Source organism: Chrysemys picta, chromosome 6 (genome assembly GCF_011386835.1).
Source record: "Chrysemys picta bellii isolate R12L10 chromosome 6, ASM1138683v2, whole genome shotgun sequence".
NCBI classification, from domain to species: Eukaryota; Metazoa; Chordata; order Testudines; family Emydidae; genus Chrysemys; species Chrysemys picta.
The window spans coordinates 118,120,038-118,143,102 of record NC_088796.1 but is presented as its reverse complement, the minus strand read 5'-3'; the positions used below and the strand labels follow the sequence as shown (position 1 = coordinate 118,143,102).

The following is a 23,065-nucleotide window of genomic DNA, read 5'->3' as shown; positions in this document are numbered from 1 at the left end:
GGGCTCAGGGATAAGGCAGGGGATTGGGGTGTAGGAGTGGGTGTGGGGTGCAGGCTCCAGGAGGGAATTTGGGTGCAGGAGGGGGCTGGAGGGCTGGGGCAGGGGGTTGGGGTATGGGAGGGGGTGAGGGGTGCAGGCTCCAGGTGGTGCTTACCTCTGGCGGCTCCCGGAAGTGGCCAGTATGTCCGTTTGGCTCCTAGGTGGAGATGCAGACAGGGGGCTCTGCGCCACATGCTGCTCCTGCCCGCAGATGCCGTCCCAGCAGCTCCCATTGGCTGCAGGTTCCCAGCCAATGGGAGTTGTGAAACCGGCACTCGGGGCAGTGCACGGAGCTCCCTCACCACCCTTACACTTAGGAGCCAGAGGGACATGCCGGCCATTTCCGGGAGCTGCGTGGAGTTGGGTAGGGAGCCTGCCACCACACTGCAACCGGACTTTTAATGGCCCGGTCAGAGGTGCTGACTGGAGCCACCAGGATCCCTTTTCGACCAGGCCTTCTGGTCAAAAACCGGACACCGGGCAACCCTAGGCAGAGCCAAGAATGAACCCAGATCTCCTGAGTCCCATTCCTGTGCCTTAACCACAAGATTCTCCTTCCTGTACAGATGAGAATCTTCATATATTTTGATGCATCATTTCTGAATAACTGGATTGAAGGTAAATAGACACATACGAGACTGCGGAAGGTGGATTTTAATGGAACTTATGTTTTTGTTTTCTGCAGGAACTACATTAGTTCTTCAATCTTTGCTTCCAACTTCCCGGTGTCAGTACCAGTAATTTCGCAAATCTAGTTACAAACAAACAGACAAAACAAAACAACAACAAAAGAAGGTTTACTTTGCAAAAATGTCTGATTTGATAAAGCAGTAAATTGCAATTTAGAAAGTTCCTTTTTAAAAAAATGTTTGGGATAAACAATAAAATTTCATAAGAATTGCACACTAAAGCTCTGATTCTGCAAACACTCACACACCTGCATAACCTTACACATGGGGAGATTCATATTCAAGGATTGTTCTAACACAGAGACAGAGATTTTGGATTCCTCCTTTTACGCTCTGATTCAGCAAAGCATTTAAACATGTGCTTAACTTTAAACACATGCTTAAGTCCCATTTACTTTGAGGGAAAATAGGCCAGGGCCGGCTCTAGGTTTTTTGCTGCCCCAAGCAAAAAAATTTTTGGCTGCCCCCCACCCCAACTCTGGGCTCTCCCCCTCCCCCCCCCCCCAACTGCACCCTCCTGCTGCCCCAGCCCTGGGTCACTGGTAACTCGCTCCCGGGGGGGGGGGGGGGGTCATTCAGCAGGAATTTTGGATGTGCACAGAACACAGACAGGATTGGTTCCCATATGGTTACAGAACTGCAGTAAAGTGGAACAATTTTCAGCTTGTGTGATTGGAGGATATCTGGATGCATATTATAAGACTGTCCTACATAAATGAGAAAAAGTTGAGGTGCCTTTATTATTCTTTTATTCTTTTGTTCCATTCTTTGTTTCTATGGGGAATGTACTATCACGGTCTTCCTTTTAAACAAATAAAACTAAAACTTAAAAAAAAAAAAAAAGCAATGGCTGTTGAAAATAGCAATTCCAGTCCTAATAACCACTGGGAAGCATTTCTTGCTCAATTTATTCTACTTTTTCTACAGCAAGTTACAGTGGATCAGTATATTTGATTTGGGGGAAATGAAGTAACAGCTGCCCAAATTGAGCTTGAGCACTCCTGAATTTTGAGGGTGTTCAAATCTGGAAGGCAGGTGCTAGATTCCCTTTCTGAATATTAGCTATATCTGGAAAGGAAAAGTCAATTTCTGCTTCCATGGCTCAGAAGTGGAAATCCTCCTAGGTGCCTGGTACTGTATCTAAAGCTGCCCAGGTCCAGAGCCTCCCCTCCCTTACTTTTCATTTTAAATTCTAGTGGGATCCACATACCGCCCTTGCTAGGCTTCAGATAGAGAGGTGCACCGTCCATTTAGTCCCCCCAATTCCTTCTTTGGGGGAGAGCTCAGGGCTGGGGCGGCAGGAGGTGCGGATGCGGGGGCGGGGGGGGAGAGCCCAGGACTGGGGCGGCAGGGGGTGCGGGTGGGGGACAGAGCTGGGGCAGCAGGAGGTTGTGTGGGGGAGAGCCCAGGACTGGGGCAGCAGGAGGTGCGGGTGGGGGGAGAGAGCCCAGGGCGACAGGAGGTGCGGGTGGGGGGAGAGCCCAGGGCTGGGGCAATACAGGGGTGCGGGGGGGAGGGGGCGGGCAGCAAAAAACCTAGAGCTGGCTCTGTTCCTACCATTCACAGCAAGCTGCAGATTTCAGTTCCATACTCCTTCCCCCACCCTTTCCTGTTGCTAGTGGACAAGGGAATGCTGGGAAATGTAGTTCTTTCCCTGCTCCAGGGCTGGCTCTATAGGCAGGGAGCTAACCAAGGAACTACAGCTCCCAGGGCCCGCTGTTGGTTCTCAGCTCCCAGGCTGGATTCTTGCGCCCTTTGCAAATCTGCCGCCCCAAGCAACTGCTTGCTTTGCTGGTGCCTAGAGCCAGCCCTGAAATAGGCATATACTTAAATGACATGTGCACGGTCTCAGGTTATCCTTTCAGAGTCCCCGTCACTTCACTTTAGGCTCAAAGTGACACAATTATACCCTGATTGCTTTATAATATACCAGTCCCATTACGCAAATGGTCCCAAACAAGTTCCCAGGCATGGTCTATTTCTCACCCCACTGCAAGTAGTCATTAAAACTTAAGGCATTTCATCCCTCCATGTCCCACATAGCACACCCTGGCATCTCTGATCCACACCTGGAGTCTCTGTCCATCCTCTCCTGTCCTTGTCCGAGGACAGCCACCACAGCCCTTCCCAGTGGATTCAAATCCCGCTCTTCCCAGCAAGAACCCCCTACAGCCTCTCTGCTGGGGAGCATTCTTGTTTGAGGTGCATCTTCACTTCCCCCTGACCCTCTTCTGGTTCCTCTGGGTCCAGTTCTCCAGCCCTGGAGATCTCGGAGGATAAGCACCTCTGCTGCTCCCCTGCCTTCTAAGCTCTCCAGCCCTGGTGCGGGGATGCTCTCTTTGCATTCAGCCTTCCCCCAGGAAGTACCTTTGGCTTCCTTCCGGGATCTCCTCCAGTGCTCCTGGTATCTGGCAGCTTTTTCCTACCCCTGACTGAATCCAACTCCTCTGACTCCCTCCTACTGGGTCTCTCCCTGATTCTTTATAGACCCCAGGTGCTACCCTGTTCTATTAAGTGGCCAAATTGGGAGCACCTATTCTGGCACAGGGGAACAGAACCTGCTTCATTCACAGAGACCAGTCACCCTGTGACAATGACCCACTCGTCTGATCTAGAGATGGACCCCAACCCCCCCACCTGCTTCGAAAATCTGAAGATGTTTGGTTCTAGATTCAAACTCTTGAATGGGTTGAATCAAAACTCTGGAATTCAAGGTCCCCAGATTTTGGGGGAAATTCAGATCAAGACTCAAACTATGTGGCTCAAATTCCACAGCTGAGTTTTTTCTTTTGCAAAAGGACTTATTTTCTTAGGCACTCGTTTCACACAAGAGCCTGAAATATTTAAAAAATAGAGGCCTTTTTACTCAGTGCAATTGTCACGGAGTGTGGGGGAGTCAGGGCTCCGCACCCCCCACTTCCTGCGATTCACCATGACTCTCAGCCAGCCAGTAAAACAGGTTTATTAGACAACAGGAACACAGTCTAAAACAGAACCTGTAGGTACAGAAAACAGGACCCTTCAGCCAGGTCTATCTTGGGGGGTAGGGAGCCCAGACCCAGGTTCTGGGCCTCCCTCCATTTCCCCAGCCAGCTCCAAACTGGCACTCCCTCCAGCCCCTCCTCTGGCCTTTCGTCATTTTCCAGACCAGGAGGCCACCTGATCTCTTTGTTTTCCAACACCTTCAGTTGGCACCTTGCAGGGGAGGGGCCCAAGCCATCAGTTGCCAGGAGACAGGGTGTCGGCCATTCTCTGTGCAGACGGCATCACACCTGCCCTCTAGGGCTATGCAACAATCACACACCCTTATCCCCCCACCTATATACTTAAAAAATGCATAGGGGAAACCGAGGCACCCATACAGTATTTAGAAAAAACATTAAGAACATTCCCACTTCGTCACAGCAATGTGGGCAGGAGTTTCAGAGAAATCCTTCTGAACCAGGTCTAGTCGTCATTAGGAAGGGATAGAGCCAGTTATTAGCCTTTGCTGTCATACTAATCAAACGAAGACCCACAATTATCATTTATGTCGCTATACAATACCTTTTCCGTTTTCTTGTACATCTGGAATGTCGGCATGGCGATAATTTTACAAGAATTAGCCACGTCCTAGAAAAGTGAGAAAAACACCTGTAAAATCATCTGTCATACTAGTTCTAGAACCATTCATTAAAATCCAAGGGCATGGTTTCAGGCAAATAGCTATAATAATAATAAAGAATGAGTCAAGAGAAATACAGGAAATTCACCTATAAGATAAAAAAAACCAACAGAAAAGCTGTTTGCATAGTACCGTTGAGCTATTATGTGGCAAGATAACACACAGTACACAGAATGATTACTCACAAGAATGCCTTACAAAGCATTCAGCAAGGTGCCTTTGGTGCTTGTCATTCATGCTGAAGACAACTGAGTCAGTGAGAGCTTTTGCACTACTGTGCTGCTTGTACAACCCCTATAAGAACAAACTAGGCAAATACAAATTAGATGGGGCTACTATAAGGTGGGTGCATAACTGGTTGGATAACCGTACTCAGAGAGTTGTTATTAATGGTTCCCAATCCTGCTGGAAAGGCGTAACGAGTGGGGTTCCGCAGGGGTCTGTTTTGGGACCGGCTCTGTTCAATATCTTCATCAACGACTTAGATATTGGCATAGAAAGTACGCTTATTAAGTTTGCGGATGATACCAAACTGGGAGGGATTGCAACTACTTTGGAGGACAGGGTCATAATTCAAAATGATCTGGACAAATTGGAGAAATGGTCTGAGTTAAACAGGATGAAGTTTAACAAAGACAAATGCAAAGTGCTCCACTTAGGAAGGAAAAATCAATTTCACACATACAGAATGGGAAAAGACTGTCTAGGAAGGAGTACGGCAGAAAGGGATCTAGGGGTTATAGTGGACCACAAGCTAAATATGAGTCAACAGTGTGATGCTGTTGCAAAAAAAGCAAACATGATTCTGGGATGCATTAACAGGTGTGTTGTGAGCAAGACACGAGAAGTCATTCTTCCGCTCTACTCTGCTCTGGTTAGGCCTCAGCTGGAGTATTGTGTCCAGTTCTGGGCGCCGCATTTTAAAAAAGATGTGGAGAAATTGGAAAGGGTCCAAAGAAGAGCAACAAGAATGATTAAAGGTCTTGAGAACATGACCTATGAAGGAAGGCTGAAAGAACTGGGTTTGTTTAGTTTGGAGAAGAGAAGACTGAGAGGGGACATGATAGCAGTTTACAGGTATCTAAAAGGGTGTCATGAGGAGGAGGGAGAGAACTTGTTCACCTTAGCCTCTAAGGATAGAACCAGAAACAATGGGTTTAAACTGCAGCAAGGGAGGTCTAGGTTGGACATTAGGAAAAAGTTCCTAACTGTCAGGGTGGTTAAACACTGGAATAAATTGCCTAGGGAGGTTGTGGAATCTCCGTCTCTGGAGATATTTAAGAGTAGGTTAGATAAATGTCTATCAGGGATGGTCTAGACAGTATTTGGTCCTGCCATGCGGGCAGGGGACTGGACTCGATGACCTCTCGAGGTCCCTTCCAGTCCTATAATCTATGATTCTATGATTCTATGATTATTCATAGTTTTACCTTGCCACTTGATATATGCACAACAGCTTGAAGGAGCTGTTGAGATTTTTCTAGCTCTTTGATACGCTGATGTGAAAATGTCCATATTGCACAGCTGTAGACGAAGGCAGAAATTGCTTGCAGGGGTTCTCAAACTGGGGGTCGGGACCCCTCAGGGGGTCGTGAGCTGTCAGCCTCCAACCCAAATCCCGCTTTGCCTCCAGCATTTATAATGGTGTTAAATATATAAAAAAGTGATTTTAATAATAAGGGGGGGTCGCACTCAGAGGCTTGCTGTGTGAAAGGGTCACCAGTACAAACATTTGAGAACCACTATGCTACAGCATGGTAAATAAAATGTCAGCTCTTTAAAAAGGGGCAATGGAATGTCCAGCTAATCTTTTATGGCTACTTGGTATCTCTGCTATTAGCTGGAGATCCTTCGCTATTTTTAGTAAAATGCTATAGACTTTGTTTGCTTTGGCTGTTAGGGTGACCAGCAGTCCCGATTTTATAGGGATAGTCTCCGATATTTGGGGCTTTGTCTTATATAGGCACCAATTCCCCCCCCCTTGCCCACCTCCCCACCCGATTTTTCACACTTGCTGTCTGGTCACCCTATCGGCTGTTCAGTGCCAGATCTGCCGCTGGTGTAAACTGGCGTGGCACCGTTAAATTCAGTGGAACTATGCTGAACAACAGCAGTTGAGGATACGGCACTGCACCCTCCAGAGCAAATAAAGGGGGATGCTCTAAATTTAAGCACAACTGAGAATGAAAAATCTCAGGACAAAGATTGGTGAAAATTCAAAAAGCCGGCAGTTTGTTATCTTTTACTATCTATATCTGTATTGGTGACTCACAGTATCTGTATCAGGGACGTGGCCCTGAATCTGCTCTAAATGATACCTGTGTAAATCAGGAGTAATTGCATTGAAGTCAATGCCTGGTACGTCCTTCCAAAATCAGGACCTATCTGTACTGCCACGTTTGACAAAGCTGTGTTTGGTGCTGGCTTTGCAAAACACAATCAGTCAGGTTTTTGATTTGGCAAAGATCAAAGCCAAAGGTGATTTGAATCTGGTTCCATTTTATTTGAATGATCAACATTTGGAGAGTAGGCAGCCATTTCACACAGGTGTTCTGTTTTGGCCCATTTCTAATCTATATTAAATCACTAGCTACTAATGTCCTCTGTGGAAATGGGATTGTATTTTGATATCTGATTTTCTTGAAAAAAGGGACATGGAAGGTAAGATCTTGCAATCTCTTGCAGTCAGTGGGACTGACTTCTTAGGTGAGTAGGGGCTACTTACTGAATGCACAGATCAAGGTCTAACGTTAAAGACAGTGAAGTGTTTTGAGAGCTACTGATGATAAAAGCCAGGTATTGTGACAGACCCAGACCAGTGGGGTACAGGAGTCTGGTAGAGGGCAAATATACTGGACACTGGATGAGTAGTTTTCTGTTCCCTGAGTGACCAGAGCAGGGGCTGCACTAGAGTAATCAGGAACCTGCTAGAACCAGTTAAGGCAGGCAGGCTAATTAGGACACCTGGAGCCAATTAAGAAGAAGCTGCTAGAATCAATTAAGGCAGGCTAATCAGGGCATCTGGGTTTTAAAAGGAGCTGACTTCAGTTTATGGTGTGAGTATGAGGAGCTGGGAGCAAGAGGCGCAAGGAGCTGAGAGTGAGAGGGTGTGCTGCTGGAGGACTGAGGAGCACAAGCGTTATCAGACACCAGGAGGAAGGTCCCGTGATGAGAATAAGGAAGTTGTTTGGAGGAGGCCATGGGGAAGTAGCCCAGGGAGTTGTAGCTGTCATGCAGCTGTTACAGGAGGCACTATAGACAGCTGCAGTCCACAGGGCCCTGGGCTGGAACCCGCAGTAGAGGGCGGGCCCGGGTTCCCCCCAAACCTCCCAATTGACCTGGACTGTGGGTTCTTCCAGAGGGGAAGGTCTCTGGGCTGTTCCCCAACCCATGGGGTGAATCTCTGAGGCAAGAAAATCCGCCAATAAGCGCAGAACCCACCAAGATAGAGGAGGAACTTTGTCACAGTATTCATTAACTATTCATATACCATGACCATGAACATGATTTCAATAGCATGATTTCAACTAACCTGGGTTCAATAGCTTACCTCTGCCAGATCGATATCCACACTACAGAACATCACATTGTCATACCGAACAGCCAGGTCCTTTAGGAATAAATGGAATACATATACTTGTTTGCTGAAGTACCATTAATAAGCATAGCAATATGTTAGCGTTATATCTCCAGTACAGAAGTTACACTATTAAAAATAGTTGGAGTTTCGTATTAAATCACAGATCTAGTAATGGCCAGAGAAGGGCTGTGGGATTCTCTCCAGAAATGGTGCATTCTGACGGAATGAGCATTCCGCTGAGATTTCCCACTGGGTGCCCCTAATTGGTTTTATTTTCTGCTTTGGGCTGGGAACTGAACTCTGCTTGCACTCCTAGATCCCTCCAGATGTGATGCCTCCGGGTCATTGCTGAAGCAAATTGGCAGGGCCGTGTTGGGAAGCTTCCTTGGCTGCTGCCGGTGCTGTACTTGTTACAGGGGTAGGAAAGTTCAGGAGTCCAGCGCTGGCTTCTCTCACAAGCACTAGATGCAAGTCAGCAGCCCACCGTTTACCCAGAAATTCTGGGAAAATATTGGAAGAAATTTGAGGGGAACCAGAACCAAACCTCCGGCCTTCAGGGATTTGCTCCCAGATCTAAATGTCACATTTGGCCACTAATTTTATACAAGCGGCCAGATCCAAACACCCCCAGATGTGCTGGTGTTCGGAAAACACTGCCTGGCTCACAGGAAGAGCCCATCTGTAGATGAGATGTACACTGTCCCAGCAGATTCACAGAGACAGGATTGGGGCAAGTCCTGGCCCAGCAGCACACAGCCAGCACTGTGCGCCATGGAGGACTGTGGACTTTTCTCCTGGCACTGGAGCCACTCCTCAGCCACTAGTGCGTTATTAGGGTTGCAGTCGCTGCCGCTGTGCCCCTCTAACCCCACTTCCATCTGTCGGGCTGTCCAGTATGGCCAGGAAGTCACAGAGCCATTGGTCACATCCCCCTCCCTTCCCTGGCTCAGCCCCCTCTCACCCTAAACCGAACCCCTGCACTGGGAACACAGGGATCCTCTGTGGAGCAATCCGCTGCATAGACTTCTGGGATCCTGCCTCTCCCCTGTGCAGAGGAACCAGAACAGTGGCATGAAACCCAGGCACAGTGGGATGAAGGACAGTGTTTGCCTCTTAGCATTCGCATGGTGCTTTACATCTCCCGAGCACCATCCAATCAACTGACTCGCCCTCCTCTTCTGTCTTTTTAGACCCCTGACAGGAGTGAGAGGCTCTAGCTTCGCTCCATTGGCAGCAACAGCGCAACACCAGTGTAAAGCTGGAGTAAGGCCGTGCTGAATCACGCCCTCCATTTCCCAGGACATACTAGAAGGTTCGAGGGAAAGGGAGTCTCTTCGGGGGCTCTCTCATGTTATTAGCTACTCATTCTATGCTAATAGCTGGTGGGTCAAGCCTCTCATTAGACTCTGCCTGATTAAAACAGTTGCTGAGCAACAAATGAGCATGGCTGCAACACAGCACCTATCCACAGGGAGCCAATTAGAACAACAGTTGTGTGTGTGTGTGTATGGGGGGAATGCTTAATTCTCCATCATGTGACATTAGCCTGCTGTCTTCCTAGCAGGCATCACCAGATTCATCCTCCTCCCACGGGCAGTGATCCTCCCTGACAGGTCACAGAGAGCAGCTTTCAAGGCAGCGTCCGTATGTTTTTCACTGGAAAGACACTGAATCATCTGAACAAGTCCCGACACTGATTTTAACATAAGCCTACATCACTTGCTCGCTCAGTTGTTTATAATGCTGTGAAGATGTCTCTTTTGCTTTTCCTTGTATGGAAATCAGGAGCAACATCATCCCCCTGTGTGAAAGCAGAAGATGGCAAGAAAATCCCTAGTGTTTCAAAATACATTCTGCAGCTACCCTTGTCAGTGCTAGAGAAGCTGGAAATCCCTGACCCTGCATGGAAAGGGGAGATCGGGTGTCAGGGATCTTGATTAATAAAGGGTCAGTGAGCTGTGTAAACTAGATTTATACTTCTTTGCATCACTGAAGTGATGGGTGATTCTGCTCCCACCTGTTTGCAACTCATTTTGGGCCAGATTCTGATACGCCAAGTATGTTGAGTAGCCCCTCCCATCACAAGCAGGCCCCGTGAAGCTAATAGGGCTATTTGCAGAGTGAGAATAAGAATCAGAATAGGCCCATTGGCAAACCAGACTCCATCAGCATTTTAATTTCCACGGGATGACATGAGATAAAGCATTCTCCAAAGAATTCCCTGTTGAAATCCCCAGAGACCATTGTTTTCATCATCCCTGTGCTAGCAGTGCGGGTGAATCCATTTTCTTGAGTATTCACTGAACAGTCAAATCCTGTCCTCAGGCTTGTGCATACTGAAAAAGTGGAGCCCCAAACAAATATCCTGGCCTCCTCTGGGCAGACCTCAGTCCTAGCTATACTAGACAATTGCTGACAGTCCCACCAGCGAGTCTCTCAGCAGCAGCCCCGGCATGGACGCTTAGCCTGAAAAAGACATGTTTTGTTCCTGACCTCTGTGCAGTGGAGTACAGGAAACAGACCAGACAGGCAACCTAATCAGTAACTAGCGCACAGTGGGATAGTAGTGGAAAGACTCTCATCACCCCCTTTTATCTACATGTAAGGGGACTGTTGCCCCCTTACTAACATTCAGTGGGGGTGTTTGGGTTGCTAGCTCCCAGCACTAAAAGGGGAAGGGTCGATGGCAAATCAGGAGCCTGAGACTGACTGTCCCCGGGAACAATGGGGAGAGGCCAATGCTCCAGATCAGCCTGATTGACAGGGCGGGCAGGCTAATCAGAGAGTCAGGAGGCCGGGGGGGTCCCGTCCTCCGTGTGAACTGGAATGGCCTGAGACAGACAGAGTGGGGCCGAGCTAAGGAGAGAGCAGGGGCCCGAGCCGAGCTGCTGGGAGCAGAGCTGCAGCCCCAAAGCCAGAGCACAGCCCAGAGAGAGCAGAGCTGTAGCAACCAGAGCCAGAGGGGCCAGACAAGCAGCCAGGAAGCAGGTCAGAGCTGGGAGCAGAGTCACAGAAGCAGCCTGCAGAGCAGAGCTGTGCTGGGGGCAAAGTTGCAGCCACAGAGCCAGAGACGCAGCCCAGGGAGAGCAGATCCTGTGCTGGGAGCAGAGGTGCAGCCGCAGAGCCAGAGACGCAGCCCAGGGAGAGCAGATCCTGTGCTGGGAGCAGAGCTGCAGCCACAGAGCCAGAGACGCAGCCCAGGGAGAGCAGATCCTGTGCTGGGAGCAGAGCTGCAGCCACAGAGCCAGAGACGCAGCCCGGGGAGAGCAGATCCTGTGCTGGGAGCAGAGCTGCAGCCACAGAGCCAGGTGTGGTGAGCAAGTGGGGCCAGCCAAGGGGGAACCTGGGCAAAGGGCCCAGCACAGAAAGACACCCCCAGACAAGGGCCCTTGCAGGCCAGACCGGGAGGGGGACCTTAACCCTACGGGGGGCTGACGCTGGGAAGAAGGGTCCCACCACTCAAAGCCCGGAGGTGTGTGGCCACCACCATTGCAAGTGTCCAACCCGCAGCGTCGCTGCAGCACGGCCTAGGCCTGAGAAGGAGGCCTGGGACCTACAAGAAGCAGACTGTGACCTGCCCTGACATTCCAGAGACACTGGTTGTGATGTTCCCTGCCACAGAGCGGGGTGATGTGTTTTCCTTTAACCTTTCCCATTTTTCCTTGTTCTTTTCTTTAGATTAATTGTTAATTAAACAACTTGTATTTGCTTTAAATTGTATGGAATAATCAGTGGGTCAGGGAGGTGCCCAGTGTAAAGAGAGTACCCCGGAGTGGGGACACCCTAGCCCCTGTCCTAGGTGACCACAGCAGGGTTGGGGGTCGAGCCCCCCAGGAATCCTGGGCCCAGCCTTGTTGGGGTTACGAGGACTCAGCCAGACAGGAGAGTGGAAGGGGAGCCCTCAAGGGCAGGGAGGCCTCTGGGTAAAGGAAGTGGGAGCGGGGACTCAGATCCTTTCGCTTGCCCACCTCACCGGGGTAGTGCAGAAGTCAGGAAATTTCCCCACAATAGCGGGACCATTCCCCCGCTTACATAATTGGCGTCACGAACAGGATCCTATCCACAGGGTTCATCCCATTGGTTTTCTGGTTAAGTTCTAGTAGCATGGTCCGGGCCTAGTTGAGCACCCTACCATGGCTGGAATTGAAGAACTACGAACCCAGTTTGCTGAACTTCAGCGCAGATTATCAGACCAAGCAGAGGCATTACAGCAAGCTAGAACTGAACAGAGAGAAGCCTTATCGCTGGCCAAGGCAGTAATAGAGCAACAGACAGCAGAAGCTAAGAAACCCCCTACTATTTATGTCCCACGGGAGCGGAAGGTCACGGAGTTTGGTGGCTTCCCGACTAGACCAGGAGACATTACAGTAGAGGAGTGGGTCAAGTCTGTGAAGGCGGCTCTGCGTGTGCTAAGAGTACCTGAAGAAGATCATGTGGACTTCATAGAGGAGCACCTCAAGGGCCAGGCCAAGGCCACAGTAAAGTTCATGGCAGTGGCAGACAAAAAAAATGTGGAAAAGATATTTGAACTCCTCCTAGAAGTGTATGGGGACAAGGTACCTATTGGAACCCGACTAAAGGAGTTCTTTGAGAGAAAGCAGGAGCCCGGTGAAACTATCCGGGCATATGCATATGACCTCCAGGAGAAAATGAGCAAAGTGGAGCGGCGAGACCCTCAGCGAGTTCCAGACCCAGATACGGTTCTGAAAGAGCAGTTAGTGCTGGGGCTCCAGGATGATTCCCTCCGCCGTGAAATGAAAAGGAGGTTTAAGGAAGAGCCCAGTAAGAAGTTCCATGAACTCATGCAGGCTGCTATTATGTGGTCAGAAGAAGAGGAAGTTCCTGTGGCAGAGACAGCAAAGACTAACCCCCGTACACGAAGTGGCGGCCTTGTGAATGCAGCTGCTGGGGAAAAGGCCGTGCCCCAAACACAGCTAACATTGGAAAACTTGAGTGAAGCTGTCCAAAAACTGGCGGTCCAGCAGGGGGAGATGCTGAAAGTAATGACTGAGGTGATGAAAGGAAAACCTCCCACTAATATGCCAAGATATCCAAGGGCCCCAGGATCCCGAAGATCTCCACTGAAGGATGAGCTGGGAAGATACATTTGTTACACTTGTGAAAGGCCAGGACATACTAGCCGAGAATGTCCACTGAGAAGGAGAACAGAGTCCCAGGCACTCGAAACCAATGGGGCACCAGGAGCAAGTGGTCCCTCTACAGTAGAAGGCCAAGCAGTGGCAGAAGAATTCCTAGGCCTGTCCTTTGTGGAAAATCCCTCTGCATACAGTGTTGAGAGGAACATGGGCAGTGCCAGCATATCCAGCGATTTCTGTAAGCGAGCATTTGGAGATTGTCTAACTGCTGAAGTATGTATAGCAGGGGTGAAGACCAGATGTTTGTTAGATACTGGCTCAGAAGTCACCACCATTACTGAGTCGCATTTTCAAAAATATCTGAAGGACAAGGACCTGACCATGCACAGCACACGGTTTGTACGTCTAACAGCTGTTAATGGACTGGCAATCCCAGTGGTGGGGTGCCTTGAAGCAGACATAGAGTATATGGGCCAGACACTGCCAGGAAAATGCATCTTCATCCTGAAAGACAAAGCCTCAAAAGGGAGCCATATAGGAGAAGGAGTCCCAGGGATTCTAGGGATGAACATCATTAGTGAGCTGAAGGAGCTACTGCTGCCAGGAGAAGGAACCAGGAAGATGAACTGTCACGAGCACTCTATGAAGAATGCTGTGCTGAGTAAAGTACTGGCCCGAGAGGAGAGGCAGAGTCTTTCCCTGGGCCCCACAAGGCATATGGGAAATGGTAAAGTGGGCAGAGAACGGAAGACCATTATTCCTCCTTGGAGAGGGAAGATCCTTGACGAACACAGCTGTGTACCAGGAAATGAGCTGCAGGTGATGAAGGAGAAGGGAGGACGAGTTACCTTTCTTCAAGAAAGATGTAATGGGAGACTGCAAGTTCCAGTTCAAGCGGCACGTCAAGGGCTGATTCCTGCATATGTGGCTAACATAAGGGCGTTGCCAGAGAAGCATCAAGAAGTCTTTTCTAAGAATGAGATGACCAATTATGATGACCAGGTCAAAGGTCACCATGATAGGCTGAAGACAGCCTGGAAAGTTGCTCTCAGAACAACTAAAGACAGAGCCCAAAGTAGGAAAGGGACTTATGATAGCAAGTCCAGTGGGGCTCTCATCAGATCTGGTGACTGTGTACCACTTCGTAGCCGTAGACGCCGGAGATGTAATAAAATACAGGACAAATGGAAGCCAAATCCCCCCACTGTGATCACCCACAACAATCCCGAACTGCCAGTGTACGCTAACCAGCCTGAACGAGGAGGTCCTGGGATAGTAGTACATAGGGACCAGTTGAAACATTGCACTCTTAGTCCAGACAGGGACCATAGGAGGCGTAGATCAGTACGCCCTAAGGAGGCTGAAACCAATTGGGAAATGGTTCTAGTCCCACAAGCCGAATACAGAGGGGGACAGAGTGGGGCAAACCCAAACCCTAACAAGAATGGCCAAATCCTTCAAACTGACCCAGTATTACCCAAGGATAGGAAAATAAAAAATATGGGTAACGAACCGCCAGTCTTAAAAAGGTCCCAGAGGGCTAATAAGGGCGTACTTCCTGTTAAATTTAAAAATAATTATGTTATTGGTTCTATGTAATGTTTTAATAAATATTGTTATGTATGGTATTAAAAAGTAAATGTGAAATGTTAAATGCTAAATGTTCTTTTAATAATTGCTAATGGGTTGTTAATATACAATGATATGGGTATATGTTGTTACCATGGGGCCTGGATGTACCGATGTAAATATTGTAAATGTGGCAGTATTTTAGCAAGGGGGAATGTAAGGGGACTGTTGCCCCCTTACTAACATTCAGTGGGGGTGTTTGGGTTGCTAGCTCCCAGCACTAAAAGGGGAAGGGTCGATGGCAAATCAGGAGCCTGAGACTGACTGTCCCCGGGAACAATGGGGAGAGGCCAATGCTCCAGATCAGCCTGATTGACAGGGCGGGCAGGCTAATCAGAGAGTCAGGAGGCCGGGGGGGTCCCGTCCTCCGTGTGAACTGGAATGGCCTGAGACAGACAGAGTGGGGCCGAGCTAAGGAGAGAGCAGGGGCCCGAGCCGAGCTGCTGGGAGCAGAGCTGCAGCCCCAAAGCCAGAGCACAGCCCAGAGAGAGCAGAGCTGTAGCAACCAGAGCCAGAGGGGCCAGACAAGCAGCCAGGAAGCAGGTCAGAGCTGGGAGCAGAGTCACAGAAGCAGCCTGCAGAGCAGAGCTGTGCTGGGGGCAAAGTTGCAGCCACAGAGCCAGAGACGCAGCCCAGGGAGAGCAGATCCTGTGCTGGGAGCAGAGGTGCAGCCGCAGAGCCAGAGACGCAGCCCAGGGAGAGCAGATCCTGTGCTGGGAGCAGAGCTGCAGCCACAGAGCCAGAGACGCAGCCCAGGGAGAGCAGATCCTGTGCTGGGAGCAGAGCTGCAGCCACAGAGCCAGAGACGCAGCCCGGGGAGAGCAGATCCTGTGCTGGGAGCAGAGCTGCAGCCACAGAGCCAGGTGTGGTGAGCAAGTGGGGCCAGCCAAGGGGGAACCTGGGCAAAGGGCCCAGCACAGAAAGACACCCCCAGACAAGGGCCCTTGCAGGCCAGACCGGGAGGGGGACCTTAACCCTACGGGGGGCTGACGCTGGGAAGAAGGGTCCCACCACTCAAAGCCCGGAGGTGTGTGGCCACCACCATTGCAAGTGTCCAACCCGCAGCGTCGCTGCAGCACGGCCTAGGCCTGAGAAGGAGGCCTGGGACCTACAAGAAGCAGACTGTGACCTGCCCTGACATTCCAGAGACACTGGTTGTGATGTTCCCTGCCACAGAGCGGGGTGATGTGTTTTCCTTTAACCTTTCCCATTTTTCCTTGTTCTTTTCTTTAGATTAATTGTTAATTAAACAACTTGTATTTGCTTTAAATTGTATGGAATAATCAGTGGGTCAGGGAGGTGCCCAGTGTAAAGAAAGTACCCCGGAGTGGGAACACCCTAGCCCCTGTCCTAGGTGACCACAGCAGGGTTGGGGGTCGAGCCCCCCAGAAATCCTGGGCCCAGCCTTGTTGGGGTTACGAGGACTCAGCCAAACAGGAGAGTGGAAGGGGAGCCCTCAAGGGCAGGGAGGCCTCTGGGTAAAGGAAGTGGGAGCGGGGACTCAGATCCTTTCGCTTGCCCACCTCACCGGGGTAGTGCAGAAGTCAGGAAATTTCCCCACAATAGCGGGACCATTCCCCCGCTTACATACAGAACAAATACAGCACGGGCAGTGGCAGTGGCAGCTTCTAAACTCTGACTCACCGATGGCCCTCAGCCCTGAGCCTGAGAGATCACTTCTGGGGTTGGAGGGCAGAGCAGAGAAACAGAGAGGAGGGAGAAGCCCTATTAAATCATCCTGTCCATTTCCCTGGCAGTGCAGGACTCCTTTACAGGGAGGTATTGCAATATCCTACAGTAATGCCCTGCAGTGCACTATGGTCATCATGCATTGTTTAGAGGCCATCATTGGAGAAAATGAAGTAAAGGAAGAGTTGTTCACTCTAGTACATTTCCCAGTGTTTTGTTGAGACGAGTATTAAAAGACCAAAGTGACGGGGCTTCTATAATTGCCCTTGGTGGAGACTATTCAACAGTTCGATAGACCTCACTGTCCCATGGTTGTTCAATATAAGTTTTCCCCTAATCCCGCGCCATCAGTCTTTGGGCATGTCTACACAGCAGCCGAGTGGTGTGATTCCCAACTCCTGCAGACGCCAGCTCTCGTCGAGCTAGCCCCTAAACACAGTAGTGTGGCCATGGCGGCATGAGCAGCAGCTTGGGCTAGCTGCCTGAGTACTTGCCTAGGGTCTCCGCCAGGCTCAGACCTGGGGCAGCTAGCCCCTCCCGCTAGCCACCCCCAGTACACTAGTTTGAGTAGAGAGGGAATGTGTATGTCTACGTGAGCTTGGAATCACACCTCCCAACTGCTGTGTAGACATATCCCTCGTCCATTCCCTGTGTAGTTCCATCTCCGTGCTGAATCAGAGAGACAACAACGGTGCCAATGCAGTGATGGTCTTTGTGAAGGCTGGCAAGGAAAAGTTGGTCCAAGTGCAGAAAAAGCAGATTCACAAGGGCTCAAGCCACCTTTTCATGCACTGGCACAGTGATGTTTTTGTGCTTCACAGTTGCGATACTCCTGACACACAGCAGCAATGCAGCAGGGTTGGAGGCTCCTTTGTCTGCCCGCTGAGCCCCAACTAATATCACAGCTGCATGCTCATCTGGGAGGGTTTTGCAAGGTGCTCGCCTGCTCACTGGGAACTGGACTGAGACTCTCAGCTCCTTTCATGTAGGGCACCAGCACATGGGACTAAATATCAGTGACTGATCCCTTGGCTGAGATTTGAACTGGTGACCTGCATTCCTCTGTTTGTTTTCATCTCTCACAGGAGGGCAAGGTGCAAAAGAGTGAAGGGTTTTCTTTTCCAAGAGTTTATGCTTCTCAGTCCTCAGTCTCATAACTGTTTACATCATTGCTTTTTAAACATTACCACAGCTTGCAGCAAAACCACCAATGGGGCCTGATTTTGATTCATTAAGATGTTTCCACGCCAGGGTGTCACTTTAAGAGCTTTGCTAAAAGCCTGTTGTCTCTAATGGATGGAAACATTCTCCATCTAACTTTGTTGCTGATTTCCGGTATTAGACATTTTCACTGTAGGTTATTATGACCCCTTGGGTTCCTGGAGTCCTTAATGCACTTTCCAATTGTTCTAAGTGATAAGAGCGCTACACAGATAAAACTAAGAGATCGATACAAGTGAGGGCCAAGTTCTTGCAATCAAATCTGTGTGAGAGGCTCTCTGAACCAGTCTGTTGACTTCAGTGGGACTCTGCACAGGCACAGGGGTCTGCCTCTGCGGATCCTTTTGCAGAATCAGGGCATAGGATCAGAACAATTATATAGCACTGAAATGTAAATGTCACTAGAATAATATTACTGGCTAAGACTTCATTTTCTGCGTTCTTGGTAAGCTCTGGTTAATGAATCCTCACAGCACCACAGAGAGATAGGTAAGTATAATTGTCCCTGTTTGCCAGAGAGAGGGGGTCCATGTCCCAGCTGGAAGTAGAACTCAGGAGTTCATAGATTTTAAGGCCAAAAGGCACCATAATGATTATCTAGTCTGACCTCCTGCACAGCACAGGCCATACAATTCCACCCTGCATCAGGTCCACAACTTCCTGGCTCCCAGGTCTGCGCCTCATTCTCTCTCTCTCTCTTGCTCTCTCATTCAGTGCTATAAGCTACAGCGTGCAGAAGGGTGTGTGCAAAGGTGCACCGCTCCTGACGGCATTGTGTCTGCAGGAGGTGTAGTACCTCTCCTCGGGGGGTGCACACAGCAATGGCGGCTGCTTCTACACTCTTTTACCTTCTCACACCATCCCAGCTCCGCTGGTCCGGATAGCAGGTGGGAGGTTCTACCTTTGTCCCACGATCCCTTATGGGATTTCTAGCACGGCTGTAGGCCCTCGACTCCCCTAGTCCTTGCTTGCACCGCGGGAACACAAGGCCTGAGACTGTGCTTTTCCCCCATGCAGGGGCACAAGGGAAGTCAGGTTCATTCTGCACTCTTTCCCCATGTGTCACCCATGCAGAACTAGGCACAATCTAGCCCTAAGTGTTCAGAGGAAGAGAACTCCCCATGAATTCAGGTGGGAGACAGGTAACGCTGGTTCAAATTCAGAAATGGAGAGGACCCGGGAAGAGGGTGAGGATAGCAGCAGGTCTAGCCACACTGCCCAAGTGTGATGGGGCATATTTTGAAGGAGCTCCTATCTTTTTACTTCCAGAAATCAAGGCTGTGCCTTTTCTCCCTATAAAATTACTTGAAGGCTCAGAGCATGTGTTTTATGTCCAAAGGACAATATAGGTGTCCCCTCCCATGGATGTAGATCATATATCCAGAATGCAATGGAGTGGCGAGTGCCTTCCTTTCTAATTCAACACTGGCCCTTTCTGCAAAGAAAAGTCAAAGGGACACTCAATGGACTAGAGTTTCAGCCACACAGGTGTAAATCTTGAGTAACTCCATTGACCTCAATAGAGTTGTTCTGGATTTAAATCAGACTCTGACCTTGTGGGTTTTTTCCCATGCAATGTCAATTCCCGTACCCCATTCTGGGAGTGGCACAGGATGGCAATACTGTACTCACACGAATGACAGGATCGGTTGCTTTGCAAGGTCCGCACCATTTTGCCGAAAAGTCAACGACGACGAGTTTGGAGCCTGCGGCCTTCAAAAAATCATCAAATTCACTCTGAAATGAACACATTTGCGTGAAAAGGAAGAGCTGCTGCATAGGCAGTGGATAAAGTTTTAACAACCTGAAGATTGTTGGCAAATGCACGACAAACAAACTATTTGCTCTACTGGACTCTTCTAATGTTTAACGAGAGAACTACACTTCAGCCCTGATTAACTTTCATTTGTGTTAAATTAAACAGCACAAATATATAAATACGGGACGCATCACAACAACACACTCCATAAGATGGTCATGGTAATCATCATAGAAACTCCTTTGTTTTCACAGACCATGGTGCAATGATGCAAGCTCTGCTAATATCGATTGCAAACCATTATAAAAATTGGATGTTAAAAAGTCCCCCTCATAGCAATGACATCAGCGTTCCGATAGTAACTAGTACACTCCAAAGACGAAAAAGCAGAGGGAGACTGCAAAAGAGGAAAAAGATGAATGAAATAAGGCACATACAGCATGAAAATAAAAAGACATGATGGTCTTGTAAAGGCAAAATCATCTGGTGGCCATCTTGGATCCTCTTAAGGACAACTAGGCGTCCATCTTTGTGAGCCTTCTTGCTCCTTCCCCACCCTAGTTTGGCGCCCTTTTCCTGGTTTCGGCGGGAATAAGGGAGCTGTCAATCATATAATCTGCCCAGTGACTGGAAGTCTATATAAGACTGTGTTCTGATCAGATCGGGGCTGCCCGTCTAAGTGGCAAAGTGCAGAGCAGACAATCAAGGGTAGGCCATTCACCCCACATGGGTTATTCTGATTAGGGAATTTCTCACTTGCACACACTCACTACATCATCTAGGAGATTCGCATACTACACCCACGACGACGCAGGTAAAGGGTATAGGGAGGGTAGGACTCATCAGTTCACCTGAAGAAGCTTGATCATCCCTGCTTCGGGTCTCCATTTCTATCCAGGGGATCCGGTGACCTGCTGTGCTGCGCCAGACTAAGAGGGAAAAGGCCGCTAGAGATGGTAATGTGATCTTGTGAGTCTACTTGTACTGTTCCCTATTGTTACAGCCTGTCTTGTTGGTTATTTTGCCCTGTTTATTTTACCTTTGGGGTCCTTGCCATATTCTTCCCTTAAATAAAACCTCGTTGTACCTTGATTTGTGAAGTCTTTTATACAAACCTCCGGTGATAGATACGGGTAGGGGACGAACCTAGGACCAAAATATCTGGGCCACTTTTACTTTAGTCTCCTGTTTCGGTCAACAGTCTGGGGTATTGCCAAGCTTTCATTGCCACATGTCTGGGAAAATCTGTGTAACTCATTCACAGCTCTTCCCTGTATACATAATGTCATGGCAATAAAGGCTTTATAGGTTTCCATAACCTCAACCAAGGAAAGAACCATATTCTCTGCTAGGGCAAACTGGTGCACTTCCAAAGATTCCAACTCAGCTGTGCCAATTTACATTGGCAGAGAATTTGACTCCAAATCAATATGAATAACGACGCATTACATTTTGCATTTCCGAAGCACTATAGGAACATCAACTGATTCAGTCCCACAACACTCGCACAGTAAGATGAATCAAGCATTTTTATTCCCTGGAAATTTGGACAGAACATTTAAGTGCTTTGATGAAGATCATGCAACACATCAGTGGCAGAAATAGGATGAGAACCTAGAAGAGCCTTGTCCCGTGCCTCAAGCTGTTGGACCTTACTGCCTCCCAATTACCAGTGGTCACAAAAAGATCATTTATTAAAGGGCTGGGTCATACGCCCATTTAAGTTGGTGTTATTTGCCATGCAAACTACAAATGGACAAACAAAATGGGATTGAACAGCAATACGCAAGTAAAGGTTGTTTTGGGGGACTATCTGAATTAAAAACGGTTACTCACCTCTCGGAGCTGTTGTTCTTTGAGATGTGTTGGTCATGTCCATTCCAATTAGGTGTGCGCGTGCCGCGGGCACAGTCGTCGGAAAGTTTTTCCCCTAGCAGCACTCATCGGGTTGGCTGTGGAGCCCCCTGGAGTGGCGCCTTCATGGCGCTCAATATATGACCCTGCCGGCCCAGCGCCGCCTCAGTTCCTTCTTGCCAGTTACTCCGACAGAGGGGAAGGCGGGTGGGTTTGGAATGGACATGAGCAACACATCTCAAAGAACAACAGTTATGAGAGGTGAGTAACCGTTTTTTCTTCTTCTTCGCGTGATTGCTCATATAAATTCCAATTAGGTGACTCCCAAGCCTTACCTAGGCGGTGGGGTTGGAGTTATGGAATTGCTGATTGGAGCACTGCTCTGCCGAAAGCCCCATCATCTCGGGAGTGCTGGACGACAGTGTAGTGTGAAGTGAAGGTATGCACCGAGGACCAAGTTGCTGCCCTGCAGATTTCTTGGATTGGGTCCTGGGCCAAGAACACTGCTGACGAGGCCTGGGCCCTCGTGGAGTGTGCCGTAATAGCCGGGGCTGGTACTTTGGCCAGCTCATAGCATATGTGGATGCATGAAGTGATCTAGGAGGATATTCTTTGAGATGAGACCGGGAGGCCTTTTATCCGGTCTGCCACCGCTATGAACAACTGGTTCGATTTTCTGAACGGCTTAGTGAGCTCAATGTAGAAAGCTAGTGCTCGCCGAACACGGAGGGAGTGCAGCCTCTGCTCCCGGTTACTGGCATGAGACTTAGGGTAAAAGACGGGCAGGAAAATGTCCTGGCTGATGTGGAAGTGTGACACCACCTTGGGGAGAAAGGCTGGGTGCAGCCTGAGTTGTACCTTATCCTTGCGGAAAACAGTGTAAGGTGGGTCAGAGGTGAGGGCCTTTAGCTCAGACAGTAATGACCAGGAAAGCTACCTTCCAAGACAGATACAGGAGAGAACAAGTTGCCAGTGGTTCAAATGGGGACCCCATGAGCCCGGAGAGGATCAGGTTAAGGTCCCACTCAGGGACAGGCTGTCAGATCTGGGGATGCAGGCAGTCCAGACCTCTGAGGAAGTGACCAACCATAGGGTTGGTGAAGACGGATCAACCAGATGCTCCTGGGTGGAAGGCCAAGATAGCAACAAGTTTGAACCCCCCTGGAGGACGCCACCAGGCCTTGCTGTTTCAGGTGTAGGAGGTACTCCAAGATGAGAGGTATAGGTGCCTGGAGGGGGCGTGTACGATGCTGGTCACACCAGCTCGAGAATCTCTTCCACTTTGCCAGATACGTGGCTCTAGTAGAGGGCTTCCAGCGGCTGAGAAGGACCTCCCTTACATGTTCCGAGCACAGAAGTTCCATGGGGTTCAGCCATGAAGCTTCCAAGCTGTGAGGTGGAGGGACCGCAGGTCGGGGTGATGGAGACGACCATGGTCCTGAGTGAGTAAGTCAGGGAGGAGAGGTAACATAACCAGTGCATCCACCGACAGCTCCAGTAGTGTAGTGCACCAGTGCTGTTGAGGCCACGCTGGAGCTATCAGAATTACTTTTGCTCACTCCCTGCGGACCTTGAGCAGGACCTTGTGCACGAGAGGGAACAGGGGGAAGGCGTAGAGCAGATGACCTCTCCAGGGTAGCAGGAATGTGTCTGTGAGCGAGCCGGGCTGTGACCCTGGAAGGAGCAGAACGTTGGGCACTTCCTGTTGCGTCGGGTGGCAACTAGGTCGACCTGGGGAAATCCCCACCTTTGGAAAACGAGATGTATGACATCCGGCCGAATGGATCACTTGTGTGTGCAGAAGGACCTGCTGAGGTGGTCCACCAGCGTGTTCTCAACTCCTGG

The 23,065-nt window shown here is 49.5% G+C and overlaps 1 protein-coding gene across 1 annotated transcript; it reads right to left on the bottom strand.

Annotated features, from left to right (window-relative positions):
- Window positions 1-675: 675 nt before the first annotated feature.
- LOC122173759 (thioredoxin-like) lies at window positions 676-19,571 on the bottom strand. The gene is made up of 4 exons (XM_042850741.2): window positions 19,240-19,571; window positions 7,943-8,002; window positions 4,275-4,340; window positions 676-790 (listed from the first exon to the last, which is right to left on the bottom strand). Exons 1-4 carry the CDS (start codon window positions 19,384-19,386, stop codon window positions 728-730), a joined length of 336 nt encoding a protein of 111 aa, XP_042706675.1. The 5' UTR covers window positions 19,387-19,571; the 3' UTR covers window positions 676-727.
- Window positions 19,572-23,065: the final 3,494 nt, after the last annotated feature.